Raw genomic sequence first — 19,727 nt, forward strand, 5'->3', positions numbered from 1 at the left:
TGTAGGGATGGTGAGGTACCTGTCCAAGGCTCAGGATAACCTTGCATTTGTGGGTGACTCAGGTGATGGTGCAAAGGAGCTGTGCTCTCTCCCTCTTTCCTTTCTCCACGCAAGTTTTACTATGTTCTTCCTGCTTTGGTGTCCTTTTGCCAAAGCAAGTTCTGTGGGGCCGGGTAAGGGAGAATAATGTGAAGTCAATTTTAGGGAAATTGCTCTGGGGCTGAGACTACTACAAGTCATGCTGACAGGTGCTCAGACTTTAGTAGTTGGGTGCAAGGAGGGTTTTTTTCCTTAAGTGGAAGATCAAATGTGATGTAAACGGGAGGAAAGGAATTTACATCTCATGAATACAAAGTGAAGCTTAAAGTGTCCTAGTGGATGGATGTGAGTGCAGTCTCTGGGGGCTGGAAACACAGCTCTAAGGTTCACATCCTGCTTAGATGCCCCTTGCTGACCTTGTGGGTTGGACCCCAGCAAGATCCTTTAGATCATCCAGGGAAAGCAACCCTAAAGACCAATCCTCATACAAATACCACTTGGCCTGGTGGGAAACACAGGACTTTTTTGAGCCTTTGGGGTTGGGCAATGTCTCAGGTGTCCCTTCTCTGGCATCATTCCAGTTTGCCACCATCGAGACCATAGTGACCTCCATCTCGGACGAGTTCCCCAAGTACCTGCGCACGCACAAACCAGTCTTTACTCTGGGCTGCTGTGTGTGTTTCTTCATCATGGGCTTCCCAATGATCACTCAGGTAAGATGCCGCTGAGCACAGGCTTAGGATGGGGGCAGGTTGGGGGTGGGGCTGATGGCTTTTCCATCTTTTTACTCTTAACTCCCATACCTTAGAATAAAAGCCAAACCATTGCCATTTCCAAGTAGATGGCTCCGGTTCATTAGAGACTCTGACCGCAGAGGGAAATATGTCACCTTGGCTACTAATGATACTTCTAGCATCTTCATAATTGAGATGTAGCCTTCTTGAGCCAACAAGACAGGTGTGTCCTACTTTAAGAAAATGAAATACATGGAAATCCAACTTTACCAACCAGAGAAATTTCCACTTGATGACCTGTAATATACAAGATCTATAGTCACTGGAGTTTCTTCTGGTCCTGAGTGTCTGGTGAGATGAGTGTTTGCTCACCTGATGTATACGTATATTGCTTTTGCTGTCTCTCTGACCTTGAGGAAGTCACTACATTGGGCCTTGGTTTCTTCATCTGTAAAATGATGGATTGAAAGGAGATGGTCTCTAAGCCTTATCTAAGAGTGAGGTAAAGATGCGGGGGTGTGTATGAAGACTGCCTATTGACAGATGTGTGAGGACTGCCCATTGACACCTGAAGGTCTTGTGGAGATCAGTCACACGCAGGTGTATGGGTAGAAATGGCCATCTGTTGCTTAAAGCGAAAAAGATGCAATCTGGCTACTTTCACATTTACATCTTCAAATGTTGACCTTTGCCTTTTACGAGTAAGATGTTAGATCACTTTTCTGGGCTTGTGCTGTTGATGAGCTCGGAGTCTCTCGAGGGACTGCTTTGCTAATACGGCAAGGCCTCTGGCTTACTTACTTGACCAGAGTTAAGTTGCTCCTCTCCAGGGGAGGGGGTTATCCTTCGACTCCTGTTGGCACGTAACCCTGCTCAGGCTGGAAGGACTGGCTGCTGGAAGTGGGACACAGCCTGGATCCAGGCCCACTGACGTTGCTTGTCTCTCTTCTCTGCCAGGGTGGAATTTACATGTTTCAGCTTGTGGACACGTACGCCGCCTCCTATGCCCTCGTCATCATCGCCATCTTTGAGCTCGTGGGGATCTCCTATGTGTACGGTAAGGGAACCACTGAGACAGATGCTGAGGCCAAACTGACTGTCGCTGAGGCATCCATGGCTGGCAGGTTTCTCATATTTAAGAAGACAAGGCAAAGGCTTCATTTGCAGCTGTTTAGGAAACAGAGTTGCACCTTTATTTCCAAACTTGCCTCAATCACTCGGATCTAAAAGATGACCGATGGTGAAACTTTGTTATCAGAAACTGCTAGGATTGGGACATGCGCTTGACAAGTGAACGTTTAATGCCTGTGGATGGTGGCTGGACTAGGGGGGAGGAGGGAGACTGCTTTGCTCCTATGAAAGTATTTCAGGGTCTTGGTAGCTGTAGTCTTCATGTAGCTTGAGGTGAGGGGTAGCTTCATTGGTGGTCTCCTGATACTATAGTGAGAAAAGAGAACCTCACAGATCCTTGTGTGTGTGTGTGTTAGTTGCTCAGTTATGTCCAACTCTTTGCAACCCCATGGACTGTAGCCCGCCAGGCTCCTCTCTCCATGGAATTTTCCAGGTAAGAATACTGGAGTGGATTGCCATTTCTTTCTCCAGGGGATCTTCCTGACCCAAGGACTGAACCCGGGTCCCCCACATTACAGGCAGATTCTTTACCGTCTGAGCCACCAGGGAAGCCCCATCATAGATCCTTAGGAGACTTTATTAGCATCATGGGAACCTATGAAGCAAGATCTCAACCCCAGATTTTCCCAGGAAGAAACTTCCAATTCCCTTATAAATTAACCCTTCCTATCATCACTATAGCAATGAGCATCCTATAATTAGTGGGGCCATTCTCAAGAAGAACAGGAAAAATCAGCAGATGCCATCTTTGCCCTTCCTGGAGAGGTGTTTGTGCTTGGCTCGGGGATGGAGTTGAGTCTCACCAGGTGATCTCTTGAGCCCCTCGTGTGTACCACCAGTCAGCACAAGCCAGTCCTATGGGTTTCAAGGCGGTGCTGACATCCTTGTGCCTCACAGTCTCAGAACCATCTCTAATATAGATAAGACCTCTACGGTAAATACCAGGAAGGTGAAAAATGCCAAGTCAGAAGACCCATCTGTATTGTAAAACCAAAAAGAGATGGTGAAATGAAAGACAAGGTATCACTTGAATGCAGGGATGTGCTTAAGAGCCTTTTGCCTTTAATGGTTAACCTCTTGCCCATCAGGGCTTCAGCAGCTTCTCACTTTACTGAAAAATGCATTAAAATGGAGGGTGATGGGCAGTCAAGATATAAAAAGGAAACCTCTCAAGTAAAAGCTGCATGCCCCAGAAACAGGAAAACACTGCAATCATTGTTGGGCATTGGCAGAAGAAGAATTTATCTCAGCTGGAGTTTACATCTCCACTGCAGAGAGAGTTTAGTTTCTGGCCAGAGAAGCGGGCAGGCATGCCAGCTGTCCTGATGGCATCAGAGGCCAAACTGCTAGCACTTTGGGCTGATGAGACAGCCTCAAGCCTGCAGTGACACTGTGATTGAAGACTCGCATTTAGGGTAAGGCTTCAAAGAGCTTCCTACCTGAGCAGAGAGTGGCAGAAACCCACCCAATCTGCCACAGTGAATCCTAACTTTTGGCTCAGATACCAAAGGCATTACTGTGGAGAGGCCTCTGGGGCTCTCTTTCGGAAACTCCAGCCCTTGGGGGTCCACACATAAGCTGAAGTCGCCAGATGGTCTGTTGGCAAAGTCAGGAAGGCACTTCATCGTGGCTCTGGCCCGAGTGTAGGTAGCCATCTCATTGACCTCCTCCCCTGTCTGTAGTCTCCTTGCTATTTCCCACAAAAGGCACATTTGCATGATTCTTTCCAATAAAACAGGGTTGTTCAGTGTGGTTTACAAGCATCAATTAAAACAGAAACCTTTTAACATTTCTGTTTTTAGGACTTAAATATCTCTCTCTCAGCCCTCATATAAATCTGGCGGTAGATTTTTTGGTTCTGAAGGAAAAAGTAAATCCCGAGTGCTTTTTTCCCTGAGCTCTGCTAATCTTCCTAGGGGGACCACCCAGGCAATTACCCGGACTCTAGAAGGCTGGTGCTGGGCCAGCTCCCAGGACTAGGTGGACTCTGTGCTAAGCTTAGGTTGAAGTTGACTCCTGTATTGTCAGATGTGGGTGTGACACTCTGATTTGGACCTGGAGGGAATTCTAAGAAGGGAATCTTAGAAGAAATATTTAGAGCTAATGTCATTGTTAGGGTGAAAGGAAAAGCCTGAACAAATATATAATGTATGCTCCAGATGACAGTGGATTCTTTATTGAGACGATGAGCCCCCAAACAAATGCAGGTTAGTGTAAGAAATTTGGACAGGAACCCATGAAGAAAGGAAATGAACCTGACTGATTTGATCCCCTTCCATCCTGGCTGCTGAATCTGAAAAAGAAGCAGACAAATCGCAGAGATTTGTGTTTTCTTCTCGGTTCTAATGATCTCTAGAGTCTAGATTCTAGAGGTTGCCATTCAAACATTTAAAATACATTGGGTACAATTTTCAAGTTTTATCTTTGGATCAAAAGAGCTGATTCAGGCTCTCAAGGCAATGCTCTTCAAAGGCCAATATCTGGATTTGTGGTAGCTAGAAAAGTGCAACTCCCCAAGTTTGGTGTAGGAACAATCTCTTTAACAGACTTTTACCTAAAAGAGTCGCTTTGTAAAAGAGATTTGTACTTCCTGAGAGCCAATACAGAGACTTTCTTGGTGGGGAAACCGTGGCATTAACTTGCTGCGACAGAGCCCTCGTGCCTGATAATGCCTTGGCTCTACACTGTGCATTTCCCACAAATCACAATGTGCTCAGTCCTCTTGATATGTTTTCTTCCACGTTGGTCAGTGACTTGTTTTACATCCCACGAGCACTCTGTCTTTCTCTCCATCCTTGTGAGGGATGTTGGAGTTCCAGCAGGCAATGACTCTTACCTGGCTGGGGGCCCTAAGGCTACCCGGAGATAAAGGAGGGCCAGACTAACCAGAAAAGGACTCGAGAAGATGGCATTTCAGAAATAAAAGGACATAAAAGAACACAAGGACTGAGGCTTAGTATTGAGCTTATTGCTAACCAAGCCAGGGAAAATCTAAGCCCACACGGAGGATTTTGGCTCCAAGGGATGCAGCCAAAAATCACGTTAACTGTAAGAGAATAATTGGAGGTACACACAGGGCTGGAGACCTAATTTGTGAGACCGAGGGCAAAATGAAAATCTGGAGTCCCATGTTAAAAATTGTTCAAGGTGGCGACAGGAGACCATTAATCCAGGGGTGGCACCCTTCTCAGCACCAGGCCCTGGACAGGTGGTTGGCTCACAGGCCAGGAGGCTGGCCCTGGCCACACAGTGGGGAGAGCAGTCCCTGGGAGACCATACTCAGACCAAAGGCGAGGGTGTGATTCATAAAGACAAAGGCCACAAAGTTGCATGGGCGAAAGTGGTTGGTTGAGGCAGGTCCTTGACTTACAGTTCAGGGTTGGTTGGTTATATGGAGCTTGTGGTAGGCCCCTTTCTGGGCACCAGGTCTGCGTGTCTGAGTCTAAAACAGTAGCCATGAGTTCACCACTGTTTTTATTTCCTGCTATTTTTCTGCTAGCTCAGGCAGAAGCAGTTGCTCTGATCCCTTTTGTAGCTCTCTTACCCCTCCAGGTTCAAGGTCATGCAGCAGGCAGATCTCTATGCACAAGTTCCGGGCTCCAAGATCGATTCCTCTACCTAGTGTTAGCCTTGACGAGGGATTTGGACAAGTGGGAAGGACAGAGCAGGCAGAGGAAGCCATGTGAACAAAGGCCTAGCCACTGACATAGTAAGGGACTCTGGTGGGGGCTTGGGCGTGAGTCAGGGTGTGGGAGGGCTGCGCTGGGTGCGGGCCAGAGTGGATAGGGGATGGAGGGATTGGAGAGCCTGACTCAGCAATGAGCAAGAGGTGGGAGGCTTGCCTGGCAGCTCCCACTGGTGCCCTTGGGCAGCATCTGCTGGGCCACGCTGGCAGATCAGGCCGATCCATCACGGGACCTGGAGTGGAGCCTGTTGGAGCAGGCAATCAAAGCCCTCTCGGGAACAGAGGAAGCTGACTTTCCAGGGCTTGTGCTAACTCTGGAACCCAAGTCATCTCACTCAGTTCTGGGGCTGCTCCTGGGCATCGAAATGCCTCCTGCTGAAACTGGGCACCCACTATCCACCCCCTCCTGCAGTCTGGACCCAGCTACCCAGTTCTCCGTCCCCTCTGGGGGAACCCGAGCACTTCTCCTCCCACCCCCGCCTCCCGTAGGAGGCTGTCTCTGTGTGTCTTCCTCAGTCTAACCTCGAACCCTGTCACATCGGTTTCCCTAGGCGAGCTGCACACCACCATCTCCTTGGAGGATGGTTTAATGGAGAGGAAGGGTCAGGTAACAGGACTGATACTGAAAACAGAAGATTTTAGAGTCTTTTCTTTTTTTGAAGAACTGAGTCCCACTTTCAGGATTTCACGTGGGTTTCTGAGGTCCTCATTTTTTTTTTTTTTTAATTATTTTTAATTGGAGGATAATTGCTTTACAATGTTGTGTTGGTTTCTGCCATACAGCAACCTGAATCAGCCATAGGGACACATATGTCCCTGTCCTCCCACCCCCTACCCCATCCCCCCCCCAGGTTGTCACAGAGCACCAGGTTGAGCTCCCCGTGTCATACAGTGAATTCCCACTGTTTTACACACGGTGACGTATGTGTTTCAGTGCTACTCTCTCCATTCATCCCACCCCTCCTTCCCTGCCCCGCTGTGTCCATAAGTCAGTTCTCTATGTCTGCGTCTCTATTGCTGCCCTGCAAATAGGTTCATCTGAGGTCCTCATCTTTAGCTTTCATCTCTTCTTTGGTTCTAACCCCTCACTTATGTCCAGAGGGTCTAGTGTCCAGAGGCCAGTCATTGAAGGAGTTTGATGACGTGAAACGAGACACACACACAAACCTGAAGATGGTCAGATAGCTGTTCCAAGTGTGCAGTTTTTGCCTGTGGTGGCCCATTATTTGGGGCTACCAGTCGGAACTGCCGAGTATGAAGGGGCTCAAACTCAGGGCCCTTTCCCGTCTCTTCAGCATGGCAACCCCCCAGTTCTGAGAAAGCCTCGCTTCTGATGAGCTCAGGAAACAATACAAGAAACTGTTTCCTCCTCAAAAATTCTCCGTGGCTTTTCCTTTCAGAGAGCGGATGCTGGTTATTTGGGGCCCTGAGAAAAACACTCATCTGCTTTTTACTTTACATAGTTATGTTGATCAGCGACCAAGAAGACCACAGTCCTTTGAGTTCCAACAAAGTGAGTGATAGCCACATGGAAGTCACACTGGTTCTTGCCTGCCGTTATCACCTTCCATGGAGCAGAGACAAATTGACTCATGGAAGAGTAGCCTTGGGACTGAGTGAAAGTCCCTCAGTTGTGTCTGACTCTTTGCGACCCCATGGACTATACAGTCCATGGAATTCTCCAGGCCAGAATACTGGAGTGGGTAGCCATTCCCTTCTCCAGAGGATCTTCCGAACCCAGGGATTGAACCCAGGTCTCCCGCATTGTGGGCAGATTCTTTACCAGCAGAGCCACCAGGGAAGCCCATCCTTGGGAGGGTGGGGGATAAAAGGCAACATACAGGGAGTCTCCCTTGAAATCCCAAGGCTTTCATAATACTCTGTGCTTCCTGATCACGACGGTAACTGGGCTTGCCAGAGTTGGTTGCTGAACCCATGAGCCCACCTGTGAAAACAGCCACACAGGTGACTGTGTCAGATGGTGGCAGTGTGGAGATGCCTGGGTCAGGCTGGGATGGAGCTTTCTAGCTGGCACCGTGGGCTGACATCTCACGTGGAACTTCACTGCAGAGAGTATTTGCTATCTATCTAAATGTTCCATTTGCCTTCATCTTCCCAGCAGTGAGTCATCTGTCTGATGGTTTTCTACATAATAGGGGTCATGTTGACAGCAAGAGGGGGCCATCCCAGCCCATGACACGCGAGTGAGGGGCTCTCGTGCTGTGCCCTGTCCCATCTCACCCCCTGCCACCGCTCCTCATGCTCCATCTCTGTCTCTTTGCAGGCTTGCAAAGATTCTGTGAAGATATCGAGATGATGATTGGATTCCAGCCAAACATTTTCTGGAAAGTCTGCTGGGCCTTTGTGACTCCGACCATTTTAACTGTAAGGACTGCATGCTTTATCATGCCGGCAGTACCTTGCATGTATATGCGATGCTTTATGTTGAACAAGACGTGTGCCTACATACAGATGACCCTGGGGAGCTGGTAGGATGGATATTATTCCTGTCTTTCAGCTGAGGAAACTGAAACTCAAAGAGGTGAAGCACCTTGCCCAAAGGCACAAGGGTGATAGAGGGGTGGAGGGCAGAGCTAGGACTCAGGCTTGGTTTGGAGCATCCCTAGGGAACATTTCCGATTGTATCAGTCGGCCTCGTGTGATCACAGTTCCCACATGCTAACCACGTCCACCCTTTGTGCAGAGTGCTTTTTATGTACCACCTCATCTCTCCCCTACAGGAGTTCTGTGGGGTTAGTATTATAATTATCTCCATTTTACAGAGGAGGAAACTGATACCAGAGCTTATGCGACTTGCCTAGGATTGTAGAACTATTAATTGTAACAACATCCTGGGTTTCAACCCAGGCAGTCTGTCTCTAGAACTCTTAAACACTGCTCAACACAGCCACTATACAACTAATGTGTATAGCAGAAGTTAGACTTTTATTGTTCATTTCTATTGCTTTTGAGGACTATCTTATCATCCTCAAGTGTGATGATATTTTAAGATCATCTGACGTTCAACTTCTTAAAGAGCAGAGCCCTTCTTGTACCAGTAAATCTGCATAGAGACTCACATGCACTTTCTGTCACCTGTTCCTTTATTGTGCCTTAGCTTCTGGCTTTGCCTCCATCCACTCTCTAAGCACAGTAACTGACAAGAGACCTTGTCTTTCTTTCTTCCTGGCTTGTGGTCAAAGGCTGCAGGAAGCTGGCTGTAGTTCCTGCTGATCCCAGCAGGTGGCACTAGAAACCAGATTAAGACCCTTGTTTCGCTGCTCCGTAACCGCTTCTTTAAAGGAACATGACGGTAAAATAGTAAAGAAAACAGACATTTTCCTTAAAACCAAAAACCAAAAAAACCCCTAAAAGCTGTCCCAGAGTGAGTTTTAATCAAAACATCTCAATTTCTTTCTGAAAAAGAAGTTTAGACAGAAAAATCATTCAGTATTTCCCTCCCTCGGCATTGACAGGAGACATCATATAGAAGCCACATCTGTGTCCACGTCTGTATCTGTATCTGATATCACCTTTCAGAGGCTGCAGTTTGTCTGAAAAGTCCCACCAGACTGGGGACATGAGAACTGAAAAGGATTAAGGTAGATCTTTCCGTTTCTTGAATTCAGGACTGATGGGTTTAGCCATCTACGAAGAGGAAAACAGGAGACGCCCCCCTCCCTCCTCCGCCACAACCCCTGTCTGCCTCTGCTGTTTTCTCTATCTCTGCTGAGCTTCGCCAGGTCCTCCTGTTGTTACTACACACATTTTATTCTTGGCTGAAATCAAAGTTAGAATTTGTCCCAGATTCTTTCGACCTTTGCCTCCTGTCTTAGAACAGATTAAGCTTCAAAGAATCTTACTGTATTCTGCAGAAACGTATCACATAGTGATAATCAACACGATGACTTGTGGGGCTCTAGCATCAGGCAGCCTCTTTAGGAATATTGTCTTTTAAGCTCCCGACCACCCTGCTTGCTGGGTGATTCTCGCTCACTTTACAGATGTGTGTGCTGAGGCTTGGAGAGGCTGAGGAGCTTGCCTGAGGCTACAGAGCTTGCAGGGGGCAGAATAAGAATCGAATCCAAGGCTATCTAGGCTTCAAGATAATACCTGTCTAAACATACTTCTAATACATTTCTGAAAGCCTAGTTGCTTTCATCGCCAAGTGGAGTGTGGCCAATTCTGGATTAAAATCATCCTAATCTTCTTTAGGAGCAGAATTTCAGAGAAAAGGGATAATGGGGACTGGCTGTGTTTTTTGAGAAAGTGCCTCAACTGTGCTGTGCTTTACTCAGTTTCCATTATAAAACTCTGTGGAGAGGTCCCAGAATATATCTTCCACCAAATCCTCCTTCTGTGTTTAGGAGCTAGAGACAAGAAGTCAGTTGCATCATCAGCATCACCTTCTGTTGCCATCAGCTGAATGTCAGGTGTACCTGGCTTCATGGCTAAATTATCCTTTCTCATGGCCAGGTTCAGCTGAGAGCAGGGTTTTATCAAAGCTGATTTGGCAGGGTGAAATTGATGGCAAGAACAAGTTTACATAGGTAAATTTGATATGATACCTGTGTAACAGGAAATGGTATCAGAGGACCAAGCCTAACCCTTCCTTTTTGGCCATTTGCCCTTCTGTAACACGGTTATCTTGTAGGAGACTAAACTGAGCTGAGATTATGGGCTTCAGTGACTTCAGAACCCCTGAGATAAAATTGATCATTTTTATATGTGCCTTCATGAATTTATAGAGCTATAAATATTCTGCATGTAATTATTGTATACATAGGCAGATCATGTTACCAAATTATGCACACATAAGCAGATGTATTGCTATTTATATAGTAAATGAAATGGAGCAACTTACTATAATTACATTAAGCCCCATTTCCAATAGACTGGTTAATAAAACTTGTAACTCTAGGGACAAATATTCTAAAGGGGGCCTAGAGTAGATGTATCGCTTATAGGAGCAGTATTTTCAACCATTGTCTTCAGGCTCTTGTTGCTTTGAATCCATATATTGAATTACCATTGCATTGGAATAATCACTTACCCCGGCAGCCCAGGCTTTGCAGCAGTCATAAAGATGCCTTACATTTGTATAATGCTTCCCACTTTTCCAAAACACTTCCATGTATTATCTTTCCTGACATAATTCCCTCCAATCATTTTCAGGCAATTCTTTTACTGCTTAAGATAGAACAAGAGAGGTGAGGAGGAGGGAGGAAGTAGGCGGCTACATTGTTCTGCTGCTGCTGCTAAGTCGCTTCAGTCGTGTCCAACATTGTTCTAGGTGGATTCAAAACAGGGAGAACTCCATTTCCTGAGGGGAGTGCTCCCTCCCCCAACACAGCCATTAAGATCCCTCTTCAGTCTTTTCTGGTGCCTCGTTTTTCCAACTTATCTGTTCCTTTGTTCCTCTGCAGCTGCACTAACCAAGTTTTCAGAGATGTCTCATCACTGTGGTCTGCCAAAGTGCATGGTGAGGGGGCATAAAGGACTGAAAATGAATCATGACCTCTCTTAAAAGTGAAGGGGGTAGTGCTTCCTGGTGGTCCAGTGGCTAAGACTCCATGCTCCCAATGAAGGGGGCCCGGGTTTGATCCCTGCTCCAGGAACTAGATCCCATATGCTGCAACTCAGAGTTCACTTGCTGCAACTAAAGATCTCATGAGACACAGTTAGGACCCAGCTCAGCCAAATAAACATTTTTTGAAAAAAGCAACAACAAAAAAGGGAGAGGGTCCCCTGAGTAAATAGCAGACTGTTGTTTCCAAAAAACCCCTGTGTTGTCCACCCAGTGTAAAATGGATCTGTTTTATGGCAGAAAAGTCTGAGACATACGGATCCCTCAGCTAATTAGCAGTAGAGCTGAGATTAGCCTGTCCCCAGCTCGCCGTTCGGTGGCAAGGCCCGTCCACCTTGTGTCATTTGAGGGAGGTGGGGCCACCCCTCTCTTTGTCCCACCGCTGATTATAGAACCAAACTTCCTGCTCAGCCACTGCTTGGGGACCACTTAGCCAGCTTTAGAGGCAGCTCCTGGAGACGGTCCTTTCCCCATTCAAGGTGAAAGCAGAGTAGATTCAATTTGTTTTTCACATTAACCTAGTGGATTTTCCCCTTATAACTCAGGCTTGATTATCAGTTATAGAAAGCAGAGACAGCCCCTTAAAAACACCCACCATCCGCTCTCCCACCTCCACCTCTCAGTCACCCTGGTGTACATCCTTTAAATTCGCCCTCTCAGCCCCTCTGAGTGTATAGACACCTACATGCATTGCTGAATTTTTATGCGATGGCAAGTACAGTGTCAGCACCTCAGTGTGTGTCAGTTCATCTCTGAAATCCAGTTCTTTCATTTGGAAAATGGAGTAATAATACTTCCGTTACAGGATCATCACAGGGGAAAAATGAGCTAATAGATATGAAAGCAGCCAGCTCACAGCAGGGGTCCAACACGTGACTGTTGAGGGCATACTCACATCCCCACCCTAACACATGTGTTTCTCTTTTCTTCCCAGTTTATCCTTTGCTTCAGCTTCTACCAGTGGGAGCCCATGACCTATGGCTCTTACCGCTACCCTAACTGGTCCATGGTGCTCGGATGGCTCATGCTTGCCTGCTCCGTTATCTGGATCCCGATTATGTTTGTGATAAAAATGCATCTGGCTCCTGGCAGATTTATTGAGGTAATTGTATCAGCTCTTACTCCTGCCTTTCCCTCCCAGGGGAGAAGCTCTGCGCGCTCTGTGCTTTAAAAAAACCAAAAGATTTGGGAAACTTATTCTAGCTGGAGACTGGGTGATTAAGTGGTTACAGTTGCTATCATTTCAATTAAATCTGTTTTTATTATGTGTTATTCCTCTAATGGAGGGGCTCAGACAATCCGCAGGTGGAGCTGTCATTGTGTTCTTCCTCAGAGCAGTGAAGGCTCCAAAAAATAAGTGATCAGAGTGTCTCCTCTCTCCACGTACTCCCTCCTCCTCTCCCCTCACCCAGAGTTTAAATCCCAGCCTTTGGCTGTTAACCACACAGCCGATGCCCCTTTCTTGATGTTTCTCTCTGTCGGAGGCACCTCCCCCTCCAAACACCTATTACCAGTTACATTTAAAATCACTAGGCGTAGCCGAGGGATCCAAGCTGATTAATGTGTCACGTAGAATGTAACATCCCCATAGAATGTAATGAAAGGTCCAGGGCATGACTGGTGTGAGGTGATGCTTATCTTAGTTAGTCCCTTGCTGAACCCATTTCCCATTCCTCATGCAAAAAACTCCCCACCCTCACTCCAGAAGAGGATGGTAAGGGGACAGCCACTTTCTGAGCCACCGGTGAAGTGTGGTCAGGCTTTTGTTATTCATGAGAATCAAGTGTTCAGACGTGCTAGGAAGCCATCAGTGCTGCCTTGTCTTGGAGGTCCAGCGGGCTGCTGTTTTGGACCAGATCAGTGCTACTCAGGGCCTCGCCCAGGGGCCAGCAGCATCAGCACCGCCTGGGAGCTTGAAAGTAAAAGTGAAACTGTTAGTCGGTTATGTCTGACTCTTTACGACCCCATGGACTGTATATAGGCTCCTCTGTGCATGGAATTCTCCATGCAAGAATACTGGAGTGGGTTGCCATTCCCTTCTTCAGCAGATCTTCCCGTTCCAGGGATTGAACTCAGGTCTCCTGTGTTGCAGGCAGATTCTTTACCATCTGAGCCACCAGGGAAGCCTGGGAGTGTCCTGGAAATGCAAATAATCAGGCTCCAACTCTGCTCTGCTGAACCAGAATCTTGGGGATGTGGGACTCTGGTGGCCATAGTTTAACAAGCCCCAGGTGATTCTGATGCAAATTGAGACCTGAGAGGTGCTGGATGAGAAAGAGGTGAAGAAACACATGTGTAGATGCAGGTAGTGAGGAAGAGCTGGGTGGGGTTTGCTCTGGGTCAGCCAGATTGAGGAAGAGAGCGCCCTGGAGCATCTCACACCGGCTTGGGAGGGGAACAGTAGACGGGAAGAGAGCACGTGAGTGAATGAGCTACAAGAATGTGCACGCGATGAGGAGGTAGCCTTTGCTTTTCTTGGACTAAAGATGGTGGCAGAGTTGGCAGAGGGAGATGCAGGAGTCTCCTTACTGAAGCAGTGGTCCAGGTTCCACCCTCAGGAAATTCTGTCTGTGACCTCCTTAAGGTGCATTGACACGGTCCCCTGCCCCCCAGGGATGGCTTGCTGTAGCCTCAGGTGGGCTCCCCCTCCCTGACCCAGTAACCTCTTTCCTTCTGAACAGAAGCTGCGTTAGCCTCTGCTACTCTTGTCTTAGGCTGAAATCCTCTAAACTGATGAGTCGGCAATATACATTTATTATGGTTAATTTGGGACACAAAGGTTGCAAACTGATGATTAAGGGGAGATTAAACTAACAGCTATAAGAAGCAGCTTCTTTTTAATAGGTAATAAACTCATCATTGTTCCCTCTGATGTAGTCAGACATCTGCCTTCTTTTTTCTTATTCTAGAAAATGCTCCAATCAAATTATGTTTTCCCTGAAACATTCAGTTGAAGGATTAGAGACATTCCCATTATTTTTAGCTCCCCTGCAAGAACCCACACTTTTGAACCAAGTCAGAAGCGTATATTTTTGTCAACACATAATTAAAGTCTTTGCTCACTCTTGGCAGTGTATCTTTGGGGTTGAGGGTTTTTTTTTTTTTCTGGCCATTTATATACTTTTGGGAAATATGCTAAACAAAATCCAATTATTTTGATGTAACAACTCACTGTTGAGACTAGAACAAAGTAATTGAGTACATGTCCTTTGCAGACTGTGTTTGGCAATAGAGCAGCTTGTGGGTCCTCTCCATTTGGAGGGGAAGAAATGTATAATTAAATCTGGGCCCTTTATCTTCTATTAATCTTATGTACGGCAAACCCTGAGCAACTGTAATATTGCTTGCAGGGTGATGTAAATAATTCCAGGTGAACTAAACTAAGTTTCCTCTGTAACGCATTCCTGGCCTCGTTAATTAATGGAGCTGGTCTTCCTAACTGCTTCTCCTGGTTGAGGACCTCTTGGTTCCAGGAGGTGTTCTGGCAAATGTCGTCGCATGCAGTTTGCAGATGGGTGAGTGGTGTCTGGGGGAAGAAGGTGCTTTGCTTCTGTGACCCTGTGTGTCTTTGGCTTCTTTGCAGAGGCTGAAGTTGGTGTGCTCGCCGCAGCCGGACTGGGGTCCCTTCTTAGCTCAGCACCGTGGGGAGCGTTACAAGAACATGATCGACCCCTTGGGGACCTCTTCTCTGGGACTCAAACTGCCAGTGAAGGATTTGGAACTAGGCACCCAGTGCTAGTCTGATGGCATGGGATGGCTCAGACTTGATTCTCTTTCTCCTCTCTGCCTTTCCCTGATGCTTTCCCCAGCTTTTTCCCCATTTTTCTTCTTCCTTCTCCCCACATCTCGGCTCATACCTGTGCATGAGAGTGATGACTTAGAAAAGTAGGACATAGTGTTGCATGCTGTAGCCAAGAGCTAGACGGAGCTCGGTTTACCTGTGTCCACGCTGTCAGTTTCCAGTGGGGTTTACCTCACAGGTTAGAATCAATGAGGGGAGCACCTCCCAGCGAAGTCACATGTAGATGTTCGTGAGTTGGTCAGTAGAGAAGCATCCTTTGTGATTGTCACTGGTGGGGCCAGTCAGGCTGATGTAGGATAACCAGATTGTTGGTTTGGACTCATCTGAGCCATGTCATGGTTTCATTAAGACACACAAAGTTCAGGGCAGGGTACCTTTGGAGGGTTGGCAGTGGTCAGAAAATGTTTTCAAGTAAGATGAGGCCAGTGGCTTTGGACACCCCCAAGGTGATGAAGTTCCCATTTCCATTCATGTCTGGGGCTCTGTTGCCATCATTTAGACCCACTCTCTCGAGTACGCCAAGGACTCACATGCTTTCTCTCTGCAAGCTGAGAACCTCAATGAAGAGTCGGCTCTATTCCCTCAGTTGGTTTGCTTTTTTTTAATGACCATAGTTGTGAATTCTTTGGGTCCTTTCCTCTACCTCTGCATCATATTATCTGTGCCTGATGTCAGACACCCATACCAGAGTGCCCTTTAGTGTCTCCATACGTCTAGCATCGTGGTTCAGTGTCATCACCCACGTGTCTTCTCTTCCAAATGTCTTTCTATGAGCTGTAGTTACCTTGTCTGTCAACCTCTGGGAAACTGAGACTTACCCTGGTTCTGTCTATCTGTTATATATATCAGACACAAACTCTTGAAAGTCAGATAACGTCTCAGTTTGTACTCTTCACTTTCTCACTCACGGTCAATGCCAGTTGTAGCCATTGAATCAAAGAAGTGGAGAGTTGAGGAGAAAGCAACCGTAATACTCACTGCACTTTAGGTCACTGTAGGTACAGAAGTTTCTGATAGATACAGGTTAGGTAAGTAGCAAGTGAGCCAATTAGAGCTATTGCTTTTAAGACTACACTTAGCTGATACCATCTGCAGAGTTCTCAATTCACAATACTCGTAATCACACTCTAATGAGAACGGATCATCTGTCTACAGAGACTGGCGAAGCTGTAACCTCTATTATCTTCTTGTATCCTGAACATGCATATATGAGATTTTTAAAATGTGATATGTGTTCACGTGGTGTGTACTTGTAATGGTGTTTTCTGTCCATATAAATATCTTATGAATCACTGTAGAGATGGTGAGTATAGTGTAGTATAGTCTTTTTTTTTCCCCTTCCAGTAATAATATCTAAACTTAAAATTGTTTCCTTAGGGGAGGCCATTGCAATCATTTTTTTATTTGTTTGTCTTCATATTACAGGGTCTCAGGCGAAGTTTTCAGTTCAAATCTTGTATATTGATATGACATTTTCATCCTTTTCAACAGCAACGAAACCCAACAACAGACCTTAAAGTAATACTTTTTAAAAAATAACTTCATTTGTTAAAGAAAAAAGAAATAACTCAGCTCATCTTACTGAGCTCTTTCTTTTCTGGGGCAGATATCATTATCATTTGCCATGTGAACTTCCAGTTTTGAAGAGCAGTCTGTGAAAACTTTCAAAAAAGGAAACTCAGATGGGTTTCGAACTTTAGGTTTTTTCATCTGTTTTCAAGGCGTGTTTGTTCTTCCTCCTCCTGTTCTGTTTTTCTGCTTACTTACCTCCCAAAGCTAGAACTTACCGGAATCCATCACAGAGACTAAACCCTAAGCTTCCCCTAGACTTAGCTTTAGGAAACTGAGCCGTGACCTTCCCATCCCAATGTTTCGTATAGTGACCTGTCCACCATTAACACTAGTTTCCCCAAGAAAGCCATATTGAAAAGAAGTCCCCAGGGCTCTAGCAGATCCTGCACAGTGGTACTAAAAATTAGCCTCTCGCCTTGATATCCGACAGGGTGGGAGAGGAAGGGAGGACTAGCTTTGGTTTGGAAAGGATCTGCAGCCTTTCCAATTTGAACATTGAAGAAAATCACTGAAATCAATTAGCAGCTTCCCATGGGAATGATGGGTTTGTGTCAGGGTGCATGGTTTCTGGCTTTCCTCTCTTGCCTCTTGGCTAAAATTTGAGTTGGATGCTGGTTGCCAAGCCAATTTCTATTAATTATTGCTGTTGTGACTAAAAAGGGGGTGAGGTAAACTCATGGATGCTGCCAGATTTGCACACACTGCAAGTTCGCTTCATTGTGAGAATGGGGACGACCTCATTAACTAGTGTGTTTTTGCACTTGGGGGCAGTGACATTTGTGTTCATTACAATTTGTCCAGTTAAGACCCAGGGGCTGTTCCCTGAGCAACGGGGTTTTTGTGTGTGTGTCTGTGTTTTTAAAACTTTTTTCCTAGAGCGTCCAAGTTTTATGTACAGTGTTCTTAAGGGTGGAAGGTTCTAAGCTTATCTGGGAATGGTTACCTTGTGAGTTTAGTTTTGTCTCTTTCTACAGTTGTGTTTAACTTTTGAGGCTTTCCTTGCCAGAGTAGTGTTGGGTATCTGAGTTGTCTCCACTCATGGCCAGTCTGCTCATGCTGTACCTCCCCTGGACTTGGCTCGGACGCTAAGAGCTGAGATGCATATGACCAGATGGATGTTTCCATGCTATTGAAATCCACAGTCAAGTGGAAGGAAAAAAAATGAACAAATAAAAATGAAATGAACAGCATTGTCATAAAGCTCCACTTGAGAGTTCCCCTTCAAACGGAGGCAAAAACTGAGTTGCTGAGAAAAGGCTTGCGTTGGTTCACTGTGCAGAATGGTGGGGTGTTTTCTACTTGCGAGATTGTTTCCTAATACCAACAAATGCCAGAAACCCATTCTGAGAAAAAAAAAGCCATATGTTAAAAACAGTAACCCTGTAATATCCTTAAAGGAGAAAAATATGTGTATGTCTTAACAATTGGTGTTGTGGCTTCTTATGCATATATTTGTCTTGTGTATTAGTAACTTTTAATCTCTTTAAGGCTGTGTGTTTGTCATGTACAAATGTGTCCAGTCTGGTCTTTTTTCTCTTTCTCTCTTATATTTATTTATTGCATGAAATCTGTGGTCAATGCAAAATCTCGATGACCTCAACGCCTTTGAAATTTCCAATGTGTCTTTAATAGGTCAGAAATGGAGTCAACTTGTATTTCAGTGAGTGGCACTTTAAAAGGACATTGAACACAATGACCAGGAAATGGATAAGACGAGGGTTGTCTTTGCTAATGTTGCACTGGAGTTGAGTTTCCCTTTAAGTTCTAATTCTGTTATCTCTATGTGCCTCAGTGCTTCTGATAAACTTGACCTGTCAGCATGGTTTTCCCATGCCTAAAAACTAAGATTTTTTTCTTTTCTCTTTGTTCCCTTGGCCATTGGTCATCATTCTTTTCGCCAGAGACTTGCACAATAACTATTGCTTCATGTAAGTGTGATGGCAAGATCCTGCTGCTGCTACCTGGATTTGGGTCTGTGACACACTTCTGCAGCCTGGGTGGTAGGTTCTCTTGCAGAGAAAACAGGCCAAGGCCAACGAATGACTGTCACCTCTGTTTCCTCCTGGGTATTGTAGAGGAAACCTCCAGGCTGGGAGCAAAGGTTTGGATGATCGAATCTTAATGCTGATTTCTCTGCAAAGTGGTCTGAGGATTTGCAAAAGTAAAGCTATCTTTCCTGGATTTTGCTTCAACTGTACAGAAAGGCCAAGTGATTTTGAATTGTGGTCTCTGCTTTGGTCACCTCTGAGCAGCCTGCAGCCAAAGAGAAAGTGTTCTCAGATTGGATATTCATCATCCCTGAAGAGGGAGCAGTGGCTTGATTTGCCGCCATGGATTAAATACATCTTCAGGTAACCATTTGCCTTATAGGTGTATTTTATTGTCAGGATGATACTTAGTAACTGACTAAGAACTGTTTTGTGTCTCATTTTTATGGTTTTTTTTGCACTTTATATGGACCTATCATGGGATAGGTTTATTCTTTAACTGTGTACTTGGCTATTGTCCTTAATGTAGGCATCTTATGTGGTTCTGTCGCCTATGAATCAAGATATGTTCCCTAATCAGGTCCTTATATTTTTTCATTAACTGTACATGAAGAAAATATATTACATTATAAATGATGCATCATATATATATATCTTAGAGTACATATTATATACTGTGCATTATTTGTTTAAGAAGTCATTATTCTTGAGGCCCTACCTCAAATTTTGTATTTATGTGTACAAATGCAATTTATGGTATTATATATTTGCCTATTATATACTGATATAAATTAGAATTTATCCTAATAATGTATGAGTTGACAAACCTCTAAATAAATGTCAGTGTTTAACACCCGATTGCTTCAGAATTGTGTCTTTTTCAAACCCGCTACCCACATTCTTTCTTTCATAACAAATGGCCTTCAGGTATTCCCAGGATTGATCTGTTTTGTTGGGAGAAACCTGGAACAGAAATGGAAAACTGCCCTCCTGGGAAAATGAGATATTGCACTGCTGCAGAAACAAATATCAATTAAATTGTTATATTCGGAGCCATCAGAATACGCTATTGTTTGCTGAATTATTAATCACCCCTCCTGGGGAAGGACAGAGAGGGAGGGAGAGAGGATCTGAGTGAATCTAAACAGAAGGACTGGGCAAGTTAAATCCTTGGGTATATTTTAATGAC

At 45.5% G+C, this 19,727-nt stretch overlaps 1 protein-coding gene across 2 annotated transcripts in view; it reads left to right on the forward strand.

Moving 5' to 3' along the window:
- SLC6A5 (solute carrier family 6 member 5) overlaps positions 1 to 19,394 on the forward strand; it is a 92,706-nt gene extending 73,312 nt beyond the window's left edge. For both annotated transcript variants that reach the window (XM_081533744.1, XM_081533743.1), the window contains 5 exons: positions 621 to 752; positions 1,731 to 1,830; positions 7,874 to 7,974; positions 12,111 to 12,278; positions 14,760 to 19,394. In XM_081533744.1, coding sequence (XP_081389870.1) covers positions 621 to 752; positions 1,731 to 1,830; positions 7,874 to 7,974; positions 12,111 to 12,278; positions 14,760 to 14,915 — 657 coding nt within the window. In that variant the 3' untranslated portion in view covers positions 14,916 to 19,394. The remainder of the gene's footprint in view (positions 1 to 620; positions 753 to 1,730; positions 1,831 to 7,873; positions 7,975 to 12,110; positions 12,279 to 14,759) is intronic.
- The last annotated feature ends 333 nt before the right edge of the window (positions 19,395 to 19,727 follow it).

This window comes from Giraffa tippelskirchi, chromosome 10 (assembly GCF_054371585.1).
Source record: "Giraffa tippelskirchi isolate mGirTip1 chromosome 10, T2T-mGirTip1v1.2.pri, whole genome shotgun sequence".
Taxonomy (NCBI): domain Eukaryota; kingdom Metazoa; phylum Chordata; class Mammalia; order Artiodactyla; family Giraffidae; genus Giraffa; species Giraffa tippelskirchi.